This window comes from Schistocerca gregaria, chromosome 3 (genome assembly GCF_023897955.1).
Source record: "Schistocerca gregaria isolate iqSchGreg1 chromosome 3, iqSchGreg1.2, whole genome shotgun sequence".
Classification (NCBI taxonomy): Eukaryota; Metazoa; Arthropoda; class Insecta; order Orthoptera; family Acrididae; genus Schistocerca; species Schistocerca gregaria.
This window is the reverse complement of record NC_064922.1, coordinates 463,705,067-463,726,988: the sequence shown is the minus strand read 5'-3', so window position 1 is coordinate 463,726,988 and position 21,922 is coordinate 463,705,067. Positions and strand designations below refer to the sequence as shown.

The following is a 21,922-nucleotide window of genomic DNA, read 5'->3' as shown; positions in this document are numbered from 1 at the left end:
GGATTCAGATTATGATTGATGACTTACTAAGTCCAGCTTAGAGCCGGGCTATGTCATGAACATCCATAGGAACAAAAGTTAGTATTGGTTTTAGATAATCTGTTATAGGTCTCGAATGAATGACTGACTTGTAGTTGTCCTGTAAGCTGACCAAAACGAAAGTTTAGGAGCTAACATGATTGTGGTATACAAAACTAAAAAGTTATGATGCACTTGAAATCTGACTCTGACTGTCTGTATGGTTGTAATGCCAGAAGAGAGAAAAGTATTACAACATAGTATGAACTGCATATATTCAAAGTTCGGAAAGAGAGTGAACAAAAATGATGTTATATTGACTAAAAGATGAATGCTATGGGTAAGAATGACAGAGAAATTAACTGTTTCATACTACAGAATATAGATAAATATTATGTGTTATAACTTTTGCTGTCTGTATATCTGCACTAGATATGAGAAAGAACACCAATCATTATGTACTAACAGATCAAGAATAAAGAGTGAATGATAAGGCTAAGATGTTATGTATGACATTAAAAATAATTATTAAAGGATTCAGTTGCATGTAGTACAAAACATTTAATTACTTAATTTTATGTAAATGCCCCATCATCTGTCTGAGGGAGAGTATTAAGTGTTACATAATTGCACATCAGTCTAGTAGAGTGATATGTAACTCTACATCTACGTAGCTGATGAATAATGGTGACGAATGTTAAATCATAAAACAGTTTAATAATTAAGAATACAAAGCTGTTAGGAGATTTAGTTACCTGTTTTTACGTGTAGCAAATATACGGAGAGCTGCTGCACATATTCAAGTTGGGGTGGAATTGCAGTATCACCACAAAATGCAGTACCTGCTTGGGCTTTATGTATGCCCTCAAGTTGTCATTCCAGGTTGGAGTAACATGGTGGACTGCCACTGAGTTAATGTATGCAATGTAATAATACTGTGTTGCTACACTGTATTGCATGATGTCTTTGCCAAACAGGAGAAGAATGCAGAAATGTCTTTCTAATGTCAGAATTTGAGATGTATCACCACATAATGTTCCCTGTCCTATAAAGTACAGAATACTAGAAGTTACTGAATTTTGTTAGAAAATATACAAAGTTTATTACAGAAGAAACGCTTCATATTCATTTATAAAAGTTCAGTTTAAGTGTAATCATTTTGATTCATGCATAATAAGACTGCATCATGAAGGAGTTCATCATAACTGCATTGGCACAGCATGAAGATAATTTTAATTTGAGGTGCAGACATTCAGAGCTATAAAAAGCCAAAATGCTCAAATCTGAACACACCTATATTTTAAAAGGAAAACATTACAAAATTCTGTGCCTATTGTGATGATGCAGGCAATCATTTACATTCTTGTTCGCTATGCTCAAATTTGTTGGTTTATCACAGTGTAACTGGACTGAAGGTAGCATACAAGTGGTATATACAATAGAACTTAATTGATAGCATTATTGACGTACTGTAACAAGAAAATTCAACCCAATATGAAAGTTTTAAGTATACAGACTCTTATGTTATTGGCCAAATGGTCAAAAATTGTTGTTGCTGCAATTAATCCCTGTCTGATCTACTGACAGCTTTAATAATGAGTGAAAAGGTTATTTTCTCCCTGGTTTTATATGCATGAACATCACGGTTCTTCTCAAATTGTGGTGGATAATTTATGACAAATTTCATTAGCAAATGTTTGTATTGTGATGGTGCAGTTAAAATGCCTAACTCCTTAACTGGTGCTTACATGACAACTGCAGGTGAACACCACATATTATTCTTAGTGCTCACCCTTGCACAATCAATACTTTCTTTCTAAGTTGTGAGTTATCGCAGAATATTATTCTGTAAGGCATTATTGATATGAAATATGCAATATATGACAGAAGGTGATTTATTTGTTCCCAAGACTAGCAATTGTCCAAAGAGCAAAAGTAGCTGAACTTAATTGTTTGAGTAGATCAGTAATATGCTTCATCAAGTTCAAGTTTTCAGCAGTATGTGCACCCAATAATGTGGAGATTGTGCCACGTTTACTGACTCCGAAACGAATTGTTGGTATGACTATGTTTGTTGTACAGAACTGAATGTAATGTTTTTTCTCAAAATTTAGGGAATGGCCATTTTTAGAGGAGCAGTTAATAATTCTTTGAAAAATATCATTAACTATCACTTCAGTTGCTTCCTCTCTAATGGAATTTATTTTAACTTTAGTATCATCTGCAGTAAATACCAATTCTGCTTGATGAGTGTTAAGTGGAAGGCTATTCACATGTGTAAGGAATAGTGGTGGACCCAAAATTGAACCTTGTAGGACTACTATGGTGACTTCTCACCAGTCACAATAATTTTCTCTCCTTTCAGTGTAATTTGAACTTTTAAACACTATATATTGATTTCTATTTGTTAAGTATGATTCAAACCAGTTGTATGTAAAGCCATCAGGCCCTAAAACTTAGTTTTTCTAAGAAAGTAACATGACCTATGCAACCTCACAAAGATCACAAAAATACCAACTGGCAATATTTTATTATTTAAGGCTTGTAATACTTGGTGAGTGAATGTATAAATAGAATTTTCAGTCGAGCAGCCATTCTGGAATCCAAACCATGAACAGCTAAGTAAATTGGTTCTACTTGAAAGTGGGACTACTCTTGAGTACATTACTTTTCTAAATATTTTTGAAAAATACGTCAATAAGGAAATTGGACAATAGTTATTTAAGTCTTACTTGTCACCTTCCTTACAAAAAGGTTTAACAATCTGTAAAAAAAAATCCCTTTGTCAATGAAGCATTACATGTATCACTATGAACATTACTTATTAAGGTAGAGCAACTTTTCAGAATTCTTTTTGAAATTCCATCAACATCATGTGAGCTTTTGTTTTCTTAGAATTTTTATAATTCTGTTAATTTCAGTGATGGATGTCTGTGCTACTTGTAATTTCTTAAGTTTTATGGAATGACATTTTTAATAAACAGACCTACTATAAATGACTCTTTCAGGGTGTTATATGTACAAATATGACTAATGCATTAATGGAATCATAATCTCACTCAAGTTTGCATTTTGCAGTGAGGGCCCCTCTGGTCACATGGCACATGTACAAGTGTTGGTCGGGTTTGTTCCATACCTCATACAGCAACATCATAGCAGCATTGATTTGTTCTCTGAGGTCTTCCATCATTCTTGGCAGTGGAGGTACATCAATATGGTCCTTAATGTATTCTCAAAGGAAAAATTCACCAAGACATTAGGTCAGGCAACCTGGGGAGCCAAGGGAATAAAGACACATCATCTTCAACACCACACATAAACAGAAGTCCATCATTTAAGTAGCGACGAACATCAATGCTCCAATGAGGGGTGCCTCTGCCTGTCGAGATATGAAATTCTCAGGATCAGTAGTCAGTTCTACATCTACATATACATTTATACTGCGCAAGCCACCCAACGGTGTGTGGTGGAGGGCACTTTACATGCCTCTGTCATTACCTCCCTTTTCTGTTCCAGTCGCGTATGGTTCGTGGGAAGAAAGACTGTCTGAAAGCCTCTGTGTCGAATCTCTCTAATTTTACATTCGTGATCTCCTCGGGAGGTACAAGTAGGGGGAAGCAATAAATTCGATACCTCATTCAGAAACGCACCCTCTCGAAACCTGGCGGCAAGCAACACCGCAATGCCGAATGCCTCTCTTGCAGAGTCTGCCACTTGAGTTTGCTAAACATCTCCGTAACGCTATCATGGTTACCAAATAACCCTGTGACGAAATGCACCGCTCTTCTTTGGATCTTCTCTATCTCCTCCATCAACCCGATTTGGTACGGATCCCACACTGATGAGCAATACTCAAGTATAGGTCGAACGAGTGTTTTGTAAGCCACGTCCTTTGTTGATCGACAACATTTTCTAAGGACTCTCCCAATAAATCTCAACCTGGTAGCCGCCTTACCAACAATTAATTTTAACAAAGAGATAGAGGGGCTGGCCAGTACTTACCTCAGCTCAGTACAGCCGATAGAGACACAAAAAACAACCGAAAATTTAAGCTCCTAGCTTTCGGAATAAATGTTCCTTCATCAGGGAGGAGAGAGGGGAAAGAAAGGGAAGAAGGGAAAGTGGATTTAGTTACTCACAACCCAGGTTATGAAGCAACAGGGAAAGGAAAACAGGGAAGGTAGCAAGGATGGAGGCATGGTTGTCAGAGGGAAGCCAAAGATATTCTACTGCAGGTACTGTGCCAGCTTCAAACCAAAGAGGATGCATACAGAAGTAAAGAGGTGTATAGTATAAAGATGTAGGATGTAAAGATGCATGAATGGCTAAAGAGGAAAGGGAAAGAGGAGAAGACTGAAAAGTAAATGGGAGTGAGGTTGTTTAACGTAGGTTTAGTCCAGGGGGATGGCGGGATGAAAGGATGTGCTGGAGTGCAAGTTCCCATCTCCGCAGTTCAGAGGGACTGGTGTTGGGTGGGAGAAGCCAAATGGCACGTACAGTGTAGCAGGTTCCTAGGTCCCTAGAATTATGCTGGAGGGCATGCTCCGCTACTGGGTATTGGACATCTCCTAGGCGGACAGTTCGTCTGTGTCCGTTCATGCGCTCAGCCAGTTTAGTTGTTGTCATACCGATGTAAAAGGCTGTGCAGTGCAGGCATGTCAGCTGATAAATGACATGTGTAGTCTCACATGTGGCCCTTCCTTGAATTGTGTATGTTTTCCTAGTAGCGGGGCTGGAGTAGGTGGTTGTGGGGGGATGCATGGGGCAGGTTTTGCAGCGGGGTCGGTTACAGGGGTAGGAACCGCTGGGTAGAGAAGGTAGTCTGGGAATATTGCAGGGTTTAACAAGGATGTTACGGAGGTTAGGGGGACGACGAAAGGCAACTCTGGGTGGTGTGGGGAGAATTTTGTCAAGGGATGATCTCATTTCAGGGGTTGACTTGAGAAAGTCATATCCCTGGCGAAGTAATTTATTGATGTATTCGAGGCCAGGATAATATTGGGTGACAAGGGGGATGCTTCTGTGTGGTCTGAGGCTAGGAATATTGTTGTTGGACGGGGAGGAATGTATTGCTCGGGAGATCTGTTTGTGGACAAGGTCTGCAGGATAGTTGCGGGAGAGGAAAGCACTGGTCAGGTTATTGGTGTAATTGTTGAGGGATTCGTCACTGGAGCAGATACGTTTGCCACGAATACCTAGGCTGTAGGGAAGGGAGCGTTTGATGTGGAATGGATGGCAGCTATCAAAGTGAAGGTACTGTTGTTTGTTGGTGGGTTTGATATGGACAGAGGTGTGGATGTGAGATTCAACAAGATGAAGGTCAACATCCAGGAAGGTGGCTTTGGTTTTGGAGAAGGACCAGGTCACTCAGGAACATCATCCTAGAAGCCAGCCGCAAACTTGAGTCCCATGCCACACACCACCTGAAAAAACTATCCACAGTGCTAGTGCAACACCTAAGAAGTGGGGTCCCTCTCCCTATCCCTCACAAACACCAACCACAACAGAACCGTCAACAAACCCCCCTCATAGCCAACAAACCTAGCCTAGCCACCCTACTCAATCTCCCCATCCCAGCACATACCCCACACAGACCAAATCTCAACTATAACCACAGTCAAATGCCACATATCACCAACTCCAATTCAGTTCTAAACCTCTCATCCAGATCCCTCTCTCCTTAAGAGACATCTGTTCTATCAAAAGGCTTAACCTTTAGCCCCACACCTAAATTCAACCACACTGCCCTGGTTAAAGATCTCCTCTCTTTCACCCGGAACCTCAACTGGAAATATCACTTCACCACCCAAACACAGCCCCCAAAATACTAGACCCAGTGTTGAACCTGTTTAGAACAGTTCCGACCGCCTTCTCAAAGGGATCCTCCTCCCCTCCCCCAAAACCATCCCTTGCAGACGTTTCAGGAATTCCTCACATCCAGTGTTGCCTCCCAGTCCTTCTTGAAGAACATTCCGACAACCCCCAACATCACCCCAGCTGAATCCCGTGCCATTAAACAGCTGAAAACAGACCGCTCTATTGTAATCCTTCCGGCGGATAAAGGCTCCACAACTGTGGTACTTGACCGTGTGGAGTATGTGGCAGAAGGACTGCGTCAACTCTCCGACACCTCAACCTACAAAGCTGTTACCCTGGATCCCATTCCCTCCATTCAGACTGAGCTGCAGAAAATCCTAAAAATCCAAGGTCCCTCACAAGGCCTCACAATGGCTTCCATAGACTTACTCACTCCACCTGAGCCACGTACCCCTACCTTCTACCTATTACCCAAAATCCACAAAGAGAACCATCCTGGCCGTCCCATTGTGGCAGGCTTCAAAGCCCCAACAGAACGTATCTCAGCTCTGGTAGACCAACACCTCCAACCTATCACCTGCAGGCTCCCATCCTACATCAAGGACACAAACCACTTCCTAGAACGCCTCAAATCCATTCCCACTCCTCTCCCACCTGAAACCTTTCTTGTCACCATAGATGCTACATCCCTTTACACAAACATTCCACACACCCATGGTCTCTCTGCCCTTGAGCACTACCTCTCCCAACGCCCACCCGAAGATCTTCCAAAAACCTCGTTCCTTATCACACTTACCAACTTCATCCTCACCCATAATTACTTCACTTTTGAAGGCCAGACCTACAAACAAATCAGGGGAACTGCCATGGGAACCAGGATGGCTCCATCCTATGCCAACCTCTTCATGGGCTGCATGGAGGAGGCTTTCCTGAAGACCCAACAGCTGCTTCCCCTGGCCTGGTATAGGTTTATAGATGACATCTTTGTGGTCTGGACTCATGGTGAAGAAACACTCCTTAATTTTCTCCATAACCTCAACTCCTTTTCGAATCCGAATTTCACCTGGTCCTTCTCCAAAACCAAAGCCACCTTCCTGGATGTTGACCTTCATCTTGTTGAAGCTCACATCCACACCTCTGTCCATATCAAACCCACCAACAAACAACAGTACCTTCACTTTGATAGCTGCCATCCATTCCACATCAAACGCTCCCTTCCCTACAGCCTAGGTATTCGTGGCAAACGTATCTGCTCCAGTGACGAATCCCTCAACAATTACACCAATAACCTGACCAGTGCTTTCCTCTCCCGCAACTATCCTGCAGACCTTGTCCACAAACAGATCTCCCGAGCAATACATTCCTCCCCGTCCAACAACAATATTCCTAGCCTCAGACCACACAGAAGCATCCCCCTTGTCACCCAATATTATCCTGGCCTCGAATACATCAATAAATTACTTCGCCAGGGATATGACTTTCTCAAGTCAACCCCTGAAATGAGATCATCCCTTGACAAAATTCTCCCCACACCACCCAGAGTTGCCTTTCGTCGTCCCCCTAACCTCCGTAACATCCTTGTTAAACCCTGCAATATTCCCAGACTACCTTCTCTACCCAGCGGTTCCTACCCCTGTAACCGACCCCGCTGCAAAACCTGCCCCATGCATCCCCCCACAACCACCTACTCCAGCCCCGCTACTAGGAAAACATACACAATTCAAGGAAGGGCCACATGTGAGACTACACATGTCATTTATCAGCTGACATGCCTGCACTGCACAGCCTTTTACATCGGTATGACAACAACTAAACTGGCTGAGCGCATGAACGGACACAGACGAACTGTCCGCCTAGGAGATGTCCAATACCCAGTAGCGGAGCATGCCCTCCAGCATAATTCTAGGGACCTAGGAACCTGCTACACTGTACGTGCCATTTGGCTTCTCCCACCCAACACCAGTCCCTCTGAACTGCGGAGATGGGAACTTGCACTCCAGCACATCCTTTCATCCCGCCATCCCCCTGGACTAAACCTACGTTAAACAACCTCACTCCCATTTACTTTTCAGTCTTCTCCTCTTTCCCTTTCCTCTTTAGCCATTCATGCATCTTTACATCCTACATCTTTATACTATACACCTCTTTACTTCTGTATGCATCCTCTTTGGTTTGAAGCTGGCACAGTACCTGCAGTAGAATATCTTTGGCTTCCCTCTGACAACCATGCCTCCATCCTTGCTACCTTCCCTGTTTTCCTTTCCCTGTTGCTTCATAACCTGGGTTGTGAGTAACTAAATCCACTTTCCCTTCTTCCCTTTCTTTCCCCTCTCTCCTCCCTGATGAAGGAACATTTATTCCGAAAGCTAGGAGCTTAAATTTTCGGTTGTTTTTTGTGTCTCTATCGGCTGTACTGAGCTGAGGTAAGTACTGGCCAGCCCCTCTATCTCTTTGTTAGTAATTGTTTCACATCTTTATATGAGATTTTCCATTAATTAGTTAGATCAACAATTAATTTTGTATTATCATTCCACTTCAGATCGTTTCACACGCATACTCCCAGATATTTTACAGAAGTAACTACTACCAGTGTTTGTTCCGCTATCATATATTCATACAATAAAGGATCCTTCTTTCTATGTATTCGCAATACATTAAATTTGTCTATGTTAAGGATCAGTTGCCACTCCCTGCACCAAGTGTCTATACGCTGCAGATCTTCCTGCATTTCACTACAATTTTTTAATGCTGCAACGTCTCTGTATACTACAGCATCATCAGTGAAAAGCCGCATGGAACTTCCGACACTCTCTACAGTTGTGGAAACAACCACAAATGCAACATATCAAGCTAAGAGATACCCATCACAGTCTTCTGATAGAAGGAAAATGGTCCCACACAGCTTCATCTGTGGCATTGCACAGAAAACATTAACATATGGAAAGTCTTGTTCATGTGACGTGATTTCTTGAGGATTTTCAGTGCCCCACACTTTCACTTTGTAGCGATTAACTGTCCCACATAAATGGAAGGTTGCTTCATTACTGAATGTCAGTTTGGAGTCAAAATATTCATCCTCAAGTGCTTCTTGCATTGTGATGCAAAATTGAAGGCACCATCACTATATCTTCCTCACAGATTTCTGCAATTATTCAAGTTCAAGGTGTGCTTTAACGAATCATTACTGTTAGTAGGTTGAAAATTTTCTGTGACCAAAATTGGATGAGTTATTACATGACCATGACAGGTACAACATCTGATTCCAACAAGATACATTGTATCATCCAGTGCAAATTTTAAGACAAATGTTTTCCTGTCATCTTGTCTCTCCACAGTATAACATTGGGTGCCCCCCCCCTCCCCCCCTCCCAGATTGCCTGATTTAACACCACGTAAACTGAAGGGTGTTATCACCAAAGAAACCAGTGCTATTCCCTGGAATATGCGTCACAGAGTCGTGGACAATTTCCAGTATAGGCTCCATAACTACGTGGACCATGGGGATGGACATTTACAAGATATTATTTTCAAAACCAAGTAAATTGAAACTGTGTTCAAATAATAAAGTAAATTTCATTCCACGTGGATCTGTTTTTGTTACATACATTTTTTTTTAAATGAGAAAGTTTAGTACGACTCACCCTGTGTTAACCTGCCATTAATGTTTTTTACAAAATTATTTGTACATTGGTGATTGTGACACTAGTGCAGCTGAACAATGTTAAATAAGTACAAAGAATGTTATTTTCCAGTTGTCGCAAAATATTTGTTATGTCCCAGTTTGTCATCCTGCATACCCTGTTCTCATCCATATCCACACTATTACTGTCACAAGTAGTGTTTTTACTTGTTATCTTTTCCTAAAACTTTCAATCGAGCGAGGTGGCGCAGTGGTTAGCGCACTGGACTCGCATTCGGGAGCACGACGGTTCAATCCCATCTCCAGGCATCCTGATTTAGGTTTTCCGTGATTTCCCTAAATCGTATCAGGCAAATGCCGGGATGGTTCCTTTGAAAGGGCACGGCCGATTTCCTTCCCACTCCTTCCCTAACCCGAGCTTGCGCTCTGTCTCTAATGACCTCGTTGTCGACGGGACGTTAAACACTAACCACCACCACCTAAAACTTTCATAGTCCTTATAAGTCATCTTCCATATGACCATGTCCCAAATTAGATTTTGAGGTACTGATAATTTGGATCACTATCCGAAACATTTTCCGTGGTTGGCAGACTACATCTCACCCAAGGATATTATTCAGAGCCATACATTCTTTTTCCTGTCAGTCCTTTATCTTGAATCTCCTGAATGTGACTCAAAATCTCATTTAGTGTTAGTATTGAATCAAATGAGCTTTAACTCTACCATCTTGTAGAGAGCTGATTGTGTTTGGTGTAAAATTATGTTTCTGCTTACTTTGGAGTATCAGATAAAAGCAAAAGTAATTCGCATAATTATTAATGTGGATAGGTTGGCAGCAGTTGTAAGTGGTTATTAATATACTTCTCAGAAGTGGTCTGTAATGGCTGCTTTGACTGGTTCATGTGTTTTTTGACTTGTTCAACATTGGTGAAGTTCTCCTTCATGATGGGTTTCACAAAACATGATTTGAAAAGAACCAGATGAATGAATTCTGTTCATACTTCCATCAGATTATTTTATCAATTCAATTCTTGTAGCTGCTGAAATCTGTGCTCTGGAGCCCAAAATGAAACTAAGATAATGTGTGTCTTTTGCACCACCTTTCTCACCCAGTACAGAGAACCCTAAGATTGTGACAGCAACCACTCCATGACAAAAAAAATAAAAAATAGGCGTTTGGTGCAGTATAACAGAAACTCCCATCATTGGACTGATATTTCTTTATGCTATCCTCAACAGAGTTGCATGTGCTCAACTCACTGAATATGAAAGGCAGTACTGCTTTTTTGAGCAATATGGAGAACATGCCATATGTCTAAGGTATCCCAGGAACTAGTCTATGATGTCTTCACTGAGGACTGAACTGTTTGCAAACATTAATGGCCACAACATTCACCAGATCTACCAACATGTGATTTTTTCATGTGGGAACGCTTGAAGAGCAAGGCCTGTGGAATAAATCTGCACACGGTACAGGAACTGAAAGACAACATCAACCATAAAGTTGTTGCAATCAGTATCCAAACTTAGATGTGCAAATTACGTGTATTGATGTTGCAGGGAGTTACTGTCAGCAACTTCTGTAAATGTATCTTTCACTGTATTTTTTATTGTAAATAAATGGTAAGTCCTTTTCAGCTCTTCATTTCTGTAATTTCACTGCATTTTCCTTATACTTACACGGGCTACTTTAATCTGCACCACCCTGTATATTACTGATGTAACTGTCACACACTGATTTTTAAACAAATGTTTGTTAGATAATAAACACTAAGCATATAATTGAAATTTTACTTTGTGAAAGTTAGTACAAAACATGCACTGGTTTTGTCAGTCTTGTCTACATTAAGACATGCATGACAGTACAAGACTTTCCAGTGTTCTTTTCCATGTTTTCGAAGTGGACTCTTAAGAAGTATGACAAACTGAAGAGCTAGAGAAGATCCAACAAAAAGCAGCACATTTCTCACCGTATTAATTAGTAAGCTTTTGACCATTACAGAAATGCTCTACAAACTACGTCACTACAAGAGAGACATTGTGTATCATGGAAAAGTGTACTGTTAAAATTCCAAGAGTGAATGTTTGAAGAAAAGTTGTGAAACATAATACCTCCTCCCACACATATCTCATGAAATTACCATGATGAAATAAAGAAGAAATTAGAACTCATACAGAAGTTTATCAATATTGGTTTTTCAAATATGTCATTTGCCAATGGAACAGACAAGGATGAAAATGATCTAACACACAGTGTAAGATTGCTTTAGTGTATAGATTTAGGTGTAGATGTAAGAAGTGGATGAATTTCTTTGCTTATTTTAAGCAGAAATATGTCCGCAGCTCATGGTCGTGCGGTAGAGTTCTCTCTTCCCACGCCCGGGTTCCCGGGTTCGATTCCCAGCGGGGTCAGGTATTTTCTCTGCCTCGTGACGCCTGGGTGTTGTGTGATGTCCTTAGGTTAGTTCGGTTTAAGTAATTCTAAGTTCTAGGGGACTGATGACCATAGATGTTAAGTCCCATAGTGCTCAGAGCCAAGCAGAAATAACTATCAGATTTTCAAGAATATTTATTTGTGTCTAAGGCTTGTGATGTTAAGATTTAATTCACTTTTCTAGCGATACCGGAGAGAAGAAAAAACTTCCAGCTCAGAAAGTGAAGATGACTATGTTCCATATGTGCCTGTTAAACTACGGAAGAAGGAACAGCTCGTCAAATTAGGAAGGCTGACTCAGGTATATTTTTGAAGAGTATTTAACTGTTGTATTGTGTTCTTAGAATGTGCTCACATTATTATTATTATTATTTCTTTCTTATCTCAGACGTTATGTCTGGTCAGAAGTAGAAAGTGACGTGGACCTTGATCAAGCATAACTTCCTTTTAACTGTACGGTATATGTTATATTGCATTTAGGAACTTTCGGGTAATTGAACATGTATCAATAATTACGGATTTCTGTAGTTGTATATACAGGTTTTGATGTAGCTGTATTGCATTGATGTACTGGTGGATATTGTGTGGTATGACTCCTGTAGTTGATAGTATAATTGGTATAATGTCAACTTTATCCTGATGCCACATATCCTTGACTTCCTCAGCCAGTTGGATGTATTTTTCAATTTTTTCTCCTGTTTTCTTTTGTATATTTGTTGTATTGGATATGGATATTTAGATTAGTTGTGTTAATTTCTTCTTATTATTGGTGAGTATGATGTCAGGTTTGTTATGTGGTGTTGTTTTATCTGTTATAATGGTTCTGTTTCAGTATAATTTGTATTCATCACTCTCCAGTACATTTTGTGATGCATACTTGTATGTGGGAACGTGTTGTTTTATAAGTTTATGTTGTAAGGCAAGCTGTCGATGTATTATTTTTGCTACATTGTCATGTCTTCTGGGGTATTCTGTATTTGCTAGTATTGTACAGCCGCTTGTAATGTGATCTACTGTTTCTATTTGTTGTTTGCAAAGTCTGCATTTATCTGTTGTGGTATTGGGATCTTTAATAATATGCTTGCTGTAATATCTGGTGTTTATTGTTTGATCCTGTATTGCAATCATGAATCCTTCCGTCTCACTGTATATATTGCCTTTTCTTAGCCATGTGTTGGATGCGTCTTGATCGATGTGTGGCTGTGTTAGATGATACGGGTGCTCGCCATGTAGTGTTTTCTTTTTCCAATTTACTTTCTTCGTATCTGTTGGTGTTGTGTGATCTAAAGGGTTGTAGAAGTGGTTATGAAATTGCAGTGGTGTAGCCGATGTATTTATATGAGTGATTGCTTTGTGTATTTTGCTAGTTTCTGCTCGTTCTAGAAAGAATTTTCTTAAATTGTCTACCTGTCCATAATGTAGGGTTTTTTTATGTCGATAAATCCCCTTCCTCCTTCCTTTCTGCTTAATGTGAATCTTTCTGTTGCTGAATGTATATGATGTATTCTATATTTGTGGCATTGTGATCGTGTAAGTGTATTGAGTGCTTCTGGGTCTGTGTTAATCCATTTCACTACTCCAAATGAGTAGGTCAATATTGGTATAGCATAAGTATTTATAGCTTTTGTTTTGTTTCTTGCTGTCAATTCTGTTTTCAGTATTTTTGTTAGTCTTTGTCTATATTTTTCTTTTAGTTCTTCTTTAATATTTGTATTATCTATTCCTATTTTTTGTCTGTATCCTAGATATTTATAGGCATCTGTTTTTTCCATCGCTTCTATGCAGTCGCTGTGGTTATCCAATATGTAATCTTCTTGTTTAGTGTGTTTTCCCTTGACTATGCTATTTTTCTTACATTTGTCTGTTCCAAAAACCATATTTATATCATTGCTAAATACTTCTGTTATCTTTAGTAATTGGTTGAGTTGGTGATTTGTTGCTGCCAGTAGTTTTAGATCATCCATGTACAGCAAATGTGTGATTTTGTGTGGGTATGTTCCAGTAATATTGTATCCATAATTTGTATTATTTAGCATGTTGGATAGTGGGTTCAGAGCAAGACAGAACCAGAAAAGACTTAATGAGTCTCCTTGGTATATTCCACGCTTAATCTGTATTGGCTGTGATGTGATATTATTTGAATTTGTTTGGATATTAAGTGTGGTTTTCCAATTTTTCATTAGTATGTTTAGGAACTGTATCAATTTAGGATCTACATTGTATTTTTCCAATATTTGTAGTAACCATGAGTGGGGTATACTATCAAAAGCTTTTTGGTAATCAATGTATGCATAGTGTAGCGACCTTTGTTTAGTTTTAGCTTGATATGTCACCTCTGCATCTATTATCAGTTGCTCTTTACATCCTCGTGCTCCTTTGCAACAGCCTTTTTGTTCTTCATTTATAATTTTGTTCTGTGTTGTATGTGTCATTAATTTCTGTGTAATGACTGAAGTTAATGTTTTGTATATTGTTGGTAGGCATGTTATGGGGCGGTGTTTAGCTGGGTTTGCTGTGTCTGCTTGATCTTTAGGTTTCATATAAGTTATTCCATATGTATATTAAAAACAAAGATTCCAAGACTTACCAAGCGGGAAAGCGCCGGTAGATAGGCACAATGAATAAAACACACAAACACACACACACAGAATTTCGAGCTTTCGCAACCGGCGGCTGCTTCGTCAGGAAAGAGGGAAGGAAAAGGAAAGATGAAAGGATGTGGGTTTTAAGGGAGAGGATAAGGAATCATTCCAAACCCGGGAGCAGAAAGACTTACCTTAGGGGGAAAAAGGATAGGTATATACTCTCGCACACACACATACACGCATATCCATCCATACATACACAGACTGTGTATGTGTATGTATGGATGGATATGCGTGTATGTGTGTGGGCGCGAGTATATACCTATCCTTTTTTCCCCCTAAGGTAAGTCTTTCTGCTCCCGGGATTGAAATGACTCCTTATTCTCTCCCTTAAAACCCACATCCTTTCTTCTTTCCTTTTCCTTCCCTCTTTCCTGACGAAGCAGCCGCCGGTTGCGAAAGCTCGAAATTCTGTGTGTGTGTTTGTGTGTTTTATTCATTGTGCCTATCTACTGGCGCTTTCCCGCTTGGTAAGTCTTGGAATCTTTGTTTTTAATATATTTTTTCCCATGTGGAAGTTTCTTTCTATTTTATTCCATATGTAAGTATATCAGGGAATGTGTATGGGTCTGCAATGTAACTGTTAAATAATTTAGTTAGATGTGAATGTGTTGAGGTGAACTTCTTTAGCCAGAAATTTGCTATTTTATCTTTTCCAGGGGCTTTCCAATTGTGAGTAGAATTAATTGCTTTGGTAACTTCATGTTGCAAAATTATCACTTCAGGCATTTGTGGTATCATCTTGTATGTGTCTGTTTCTGCTTCTATCCACCGTGCATGCCTGTTATTATTATTATTATTATTATTATTATTATTATTATTATTTTGCATTCAGTTAAAGGAGGAATGGAATAAAGGAAAATCATCAAGTGAGAATGAACGAGACAATGAAGATGATGAGGATGGTCAAGTATGGGGCAGGAAGTCAAACATCAGTCTACTTGATCAGCATACTGAACTCAAGAAGATGGCTGAAGGTATGTAATTCCAGATGTATTTGCTAGTAATTCATGTAAGACATGACTCAAAGTTTGTGGAAATTGAGTCTTTAGCTCTACTGTCCACTGTTATTGAACTTTGGCAGAGTGTAAATGAATGTGTGTTGGCTGAATTTATATTTGAGCATCTCCACAAGTCTTTCAGTTAGGATATATTATTTTTATGTAAATCACTCCCCAAAAAATTCTGTCTGTTCTAACCAAACACACAACTAAATACCCATTATCAGTTTACATGTTGATGCTTTAGGCCTAATAATTGTTCTGAGTAGTGAAACATTTCCTTTCTATTTCCTTCATATTGAAGCCCTGTTTCTCTTTAAGTACTAGCACTTCAGTGCCTTTTATTTTTCTTTTCGTGCCTACCAAAAGCAAACTTTCTTCGGTGGATAGCCCTTGAAGAACTAGAAGTTTGAGAAACCATGAACAGCACAGAACATGTGGCTCTGTCAAAGATTATATTTATTGTAATGAAAAGAGAAGATGGCAGTTTTGAAAAGGTCTCAACTTCCCGTATCCACAAGGTTTTGCAGTGTAACACTGGTACACCTAAACCTGCAAAAGAACAGAACAACATTACAGTATTAGCATAAACATCAACTTCTCTGAAAGTTAAGCAAATACACTTTTTTTTTTTTTTTTTTGCAAGTTCTCCACTGTTAGAGCTCCATGAATTTCAGCAAGTGTCTTGTTTCCTGGAAAGATCTGAAGCTAATTGACATCTAGGCACTAAACTAGAAATGAGGAGGAAAAGAAATGGTAACATGAGTACAAAGCATGACCAAAAAGTAATGAGAATTTTTGTTTTCTTAAAGAATCTCAATTTATTCATCAACATCAACTTTTTACACTTCAAAGTAATCCCCCCTCAAGTATAATACACTTGTGTCAGCACTTTTTCCAGTCTTGGAGTCACTTCTGGAACTCACTTTTTGCTATGGTTTTTATCTCCTTTAGCGATCCGATTTTTCTCTCATCAGTGGTGGTAAAATGACGTTCTTTCATGGTTCTCTTCAGCCTTGGGAATAGGAAGAAGTTGCAGGGTGCGATGTTTGGTGAATACAGTGGCTGAGGCAACATAATATTTTGTTTCTTGGCAAAAAAATCATGAACAAGCTTGGAGGTTTGAGCAGGAGCATTATTATGTTGCAATTTTCTCATTTGGTTTTGCCACAATTATGGTTGTTTTCATTGGATTGCTTCACGCAAACAGTGCATAACTTCTAGATAGGTTTCCTTATTGACTGTATCACTGTAAGGCAGGAACTCAAGATGCACTATCCCATTGTCATCAAAGAAAACAGCAAGAAGGACCTTCACAAGTGGTAGAACTTGTCAATTTTTTTTTTTTTTTTTTTTTGTGTCGTGGCTTATGAGGTAGTTTCAATTGGAACAAATGGATCTTGGTTTCAATGACATACTTGTATTTGCATGTTTTGTCACCTTCTTTAGAATTTCTGGATCATTGTCGACTTCATTCAGCATTTCCTGACCGATATCTACGCAATATCAATTGTGGTCGAAATTCAACAATTTTTGAACAAACTTCACTGCTACACATTTTATGCCCAAAACACCCAAAAGAATTCCTTGGTATATCCTCGGAGATAACAACGATATTTCAGTGTTGGGTGTTGTGGTTATGTCATGTAATCATTCATTTCAAATGTCAGGAAAGCAGGAAGAAAGTTGTCACTACTTCAGAATCAGTAACCATTGGCCTATAGCAAACTAATTACTTTAAGAAAAATTCTTAAATATCACCAATGGACAGGAAAATCTAGCCTGTAAGCTCTACAGTTTTCCTGTGAGCTCTACAGCTTTAGATTAAGGGGTCTAAGGTGAAAGATTAGGGTCCATCTACCACCATGTTTCATTTCCTGTTACTACCTTGTTAACATAATACCTCTGAAACAGGTAGCCCTTTGGCAGTCACAATTTCAGTTAATTACAACACAGACTGAGTAAGATATCAGATCTCAATAATAGGGCAATAAAGACAGGCAGGCATTGATTAAATAAGATTTTCAGCTAACCCAAATTATGAAACAGCTCTTAATTTAATCAAAAATGGAACAGGCACGCATTCAATAAAAACAGCTTCAGTTAAGTAAAATTACCAAATAGAAAACAGATAAGCCTTCATTGATAACAGCTTCAGTAAAGTGGAATTGCCAAATAGGAAATAGGCAGGCGTTCTTTAATAACAGTTTCATCATCATCATTTAAGACTGATTATGCCTTTTAGCGTTCAGTCTGGAGCATAGCCCCCTTATAAAATTCCTCCACAATCCCCTATTCAGTGCTAACATTGGTGCCTCTTCTGATGTTAAACCTATTACTTCAAAATCATTCTTAACCGAATCCAGGTACCTTCTCCTTGGTCTGCCCCGACTCCTCCTACCCTCTACTGCTGAACCCATGAGTCTCTTGGGTAACCTTGCTTCTCCCATGCGTGTAACATGACCCCACCATCTAAGCCTGTTCGCCCTGACTACTACATCTGTAGAGTTCATTCCCAGTTTTTCTTTGATTTCCTCATTGTGGACACCCTCCTGCCATTGTTTCCGTCTACTAGTACCTGCAATCATCCTAGCTACTCTCATATCCGTAACCTCAACCTTGTTGATAAGGTAACCTGAATCCACCGAGCTTTCGCTCCCATGCAACAAAGTTGGTCGAAAGATTGAACGGTGCACAGATAACTTAGTCTTGGTACTGACTTCGTTCTTGCAGAAGAGAGTAGATCGTAGCTGAGCGCTCACTGCATTAGCTTTGCTACACCTCGCTTCCAGTTCTTTCACTATGTTGCCATCCTGTGAGAATATGCATCCTAAGTACTTGAAACCGTCCACCTGTTCTAACTTTGTTCCTCCTATTTGGCATTCAATCCGTTTATATTTCTTCCCCACTGACATTACTTTCGTTTTGGAGATGCTAATCTTCATACCATACTCCTTACATTTCTGATCTAGCTCTGAAATATTACTTTGCAAACTTTCAATCGAATCTGCCATCACAACTAAGTCATCCGCATATGCAAGACTGCTTGTTTTGTGTTCACATATTTTAATCTCACCCAGCCAGTCTATTGTTTTCAACATATGATCCATAAATAATACGAACAACAGTGGCGACAGGTTGCAGCCTTGTCTTACCCCTGAAAGTACTCTGAACCATGAACTCAATTTACCGTCAACTCTAACTGCTGCCTGACTATCCATGTAAAGACCTTTAATTGCTTGCAAAAGTTTGCCTCCTATTCCGTAATCTCTTAGAACAGACAATAACTTCCTCCTAGGAACCCGGTCATATGCCTTTTCTAGATCTATAAAGCATACATACAATTCCCTGTTCCACTCATAACACTTCTCCATTATTTGCCGTAAGCTAAAGATCTGGTCCTGACAACCTATAAGAGGCCTAAACCCACACTGGTTTTCATCCAATTGGTCCTCAACTAATACTCGCACTTTCCTTTCAACAATACCTGAGAAGATTTTACCCACAACGCTGATTAAAGAGATACCTCTGTAGTTGTTACAATCTTTTCTGTTTCCATGTTTAAAGATTGGTGTGATTACTGCTTTTGTCCAGTCTGATGGAACCTGTCCCGACTCCCAGGCCATTTCAATTATCCTGTGTCGCCATTTAAGACCTGACATTCCACTGTATTTGATGAGTTCTGACTTAATTTCATCCGCCCCAGCTGCTTTATTGCACTGCAATCTATTGACCATTTTCTCCACTTCCTCAAATGTGATCCTATTTCCATCATCATTCCTATCCCATTCTACCCTTGAATCTGAAACTCTACTGATTATATTTTCACCTACATTGAGCAACTCTTCAAAATATTCCCTCCATCTGCTCAAGGCATCCACAGGATTCACCAGCAGTTTTCCTGACCTGTCCAAAATACTTGTCATTTCCTTCTTACCTCCCTTTCGAAGACTGCTAATTACACTGCAGAATGGTTTTCCAGCAGCTTGACCCATAGTCTCCAACCTGTTTCCAAAGTCTTCCCAAGATTTCTTCTTGGATGCTGCAACTATCTGTTTGGCTTTGTTTCTTTCTTCAACATAACTTTCTCTGTCTACCTGAGTTCTAGTATGTAGCCATTTTTGATACACCTTCTTTTTCCTTTTACAAGCTGCCTTGACTGTGTCATTCCACCAAGCTGTTTGCTTCTTCCTGCTTTTACACACTACTGTTCCAAGACATTCTTTAGCCACTTCTAGTACTGTGTCCCTGTACATTGTCCATTCCTTTTCCAATGACTGTAATTGACTACATTTAACTACCTGGTACCTTTCTGAGATCGCTGTTATGTACTTGTGCCTGATTTCCTTATCCTGAAGTTTCTCCACTCTTATCCTCCTACATATGGACCTGACCACCTGCACTTTCGACCTCACAATCCCAATTTCACTGCAGATTAAATAATGATCAGTGTCATCAAAGAATCCCCTGAATACACGTGTGTCCCTCACAGCCTTCCTGAATTCCTGATCTGTTATTATATAGTCAATGACAGATCTGGTTCCCCTGCCTTCCCAAGTATAGCGGTGAATGTTCTTATGTTTAAAAAAGGAGTTTGTGATTACTAAGCCCATACTGGCACAGAAATCCAAGAGTTGTTTCCCGTTCCTGTTGGCCTCCATATCCTCTCCAAATTTACCCATAGCTTTTTCATACCCTTCTGTTCAGCTTTTTCGTACCATTCTGTTCGATTTCCAATCCTGGCGTTAAAATCACCCATGAGCAGAACACTGTCCTTGTCCTTTACTCTAACAACTACATCACTGAGTGCCTCATATTAACTATCCATCTTATCTTGATCTGTCCCTTCACAATGCGAATATACTGACACAATCCTAATTTTCTTGCTAGACACTGTCAAATCTATCCACATCAGTCGTTCGTTTACATACCTTATTGCAACTACACTGGGTTCCATTTCTTTCCTGATGTAAAGCCCTACACCCCATTGTGCTATTCCTGCTTTGACTCCTGACAGGTAGACCTTGTATTCTCCCACTTCCTCTTCTTTTTCACCCCTTACCCGAATGTCACTAACAGCTAAAACGTCCAGCCCCATCTTACTTGCAGCCTCTGCCAGCTCTACCTTCTTCCCAGAGTAGCCCCCATTGATATTAATAGCTCCCCATCTCATTACCATTTGTTTGTCAAGTCGTATCTTAGGAGCCCCTAATTTGTCAGTTAGAGGTGGGACTCCGTCACCTCCAAAGGTCCGAGGCATTTTGCTCTGATTGTTGCCAGCATCATATTTAAAGTACAAGGGAAGCAGGTTGTTAGCCTTACTTGCCCTGAGTCCCATTGGGTATTACCCCTAACGCTTGAGGAACTAACCGCTGGATTTGGTAGTCTTTGCCGTATGAGCACAAAGCTGACCACGACTCAGAATATGTCCGAGATGCCCTGCCTTATTCCAAAGTAACTGGTATCCCGACTGTCGGGACCACTTACTTGGCCACTCATACGTTGCCCGTGGTTCATGAACTAGGACATGACTACAGGAACCCACACCATGAACCACAGTTTCAGTTAAGTAAAATTATCAAATAGAAAACAGGCAGGCCTTCTTTAATAACAGTTTCACTTAAGTAAAATTACCAAATAGAAAACAGACAGGAATTCAAGGATAACAGCTTCAGTTAAGCAAAACTCACCAGATGCAAAAACAGCAGGCCTTCTTCATTCAAAAGATTAATCATGTGATAAGGCATATGCAATTCAATAAATAACATCAAAACCTGGCTTTTGTTTTCACAGGTTTCCACCTTAAACTCAAGTACAAGTGAATTCCAGTTTTAATCAATTCATTCTTGTCGACAAAAACTACCCTACAGTAACAATTTACACCACATCTAACAGCTGATGAAGTGCTGGTCACCAATCACAACAGAACAACACAACATATAACTACTAGTGCCCAATGCACCACTTTAACTGTACACCATTACACACTGTGCTCTCTGTATGCCATATCATCAGCCCAAACTAGTTGTTTTTCGTGCAGCAGAGCTTAAATAGCTTAGCACACCTTAATATTGAGACATTATGAAGTAAGCCAGCTTAGCTGTGCTGACTCTGCATAGACAACACTTATGCTAGGTTTATTTAATCGTATGGTGATTTTATACAACTTACAGTTGAAGTAATACAAGTGATTTTATACAATATACATTTGATATAAGACAAGATTAAACCTTGAAGTCTGTGTATTTCAACCAATTAATTAAGCTGGGTGTGAGAGTGAACAAGTCGTCGGGAATTCCAGGCTATGAATGAGGTGGACAGTGTTGGACTAGATGTTCAATTGTCTGCTCTTCTTGATTACATTCA

General features: G+C 39.7%; 1 protein-coding gene across 1 annotated transcript in view; it reads left to right on the top strand.

The window, feature by feature from the left end:
- Nucleotides 1-21,922, top strand: part of LOC126356294 (ATP-dependent RNA helicase abstrakt) — a 148,206-nt gene that overhangs the window by 54,120 nt on the left and 72,164 nt on the right. Inside the window, exons 2-3 of the mRNA XM_050007194.1 lie at nucleotides 12,095-12,211; nucleotides 15,391-15,532. Coding sequence (XP_049863151.1) covers nucleotides 12,095-12,211; nucleotides 15,391-15,532 — 259 coding nt within the window. The remainder of the gene's footprint in view (nucleotides 1-12,094; nucleotides 12,212-15,390; nucleotides 15,533-21,922) is intronic.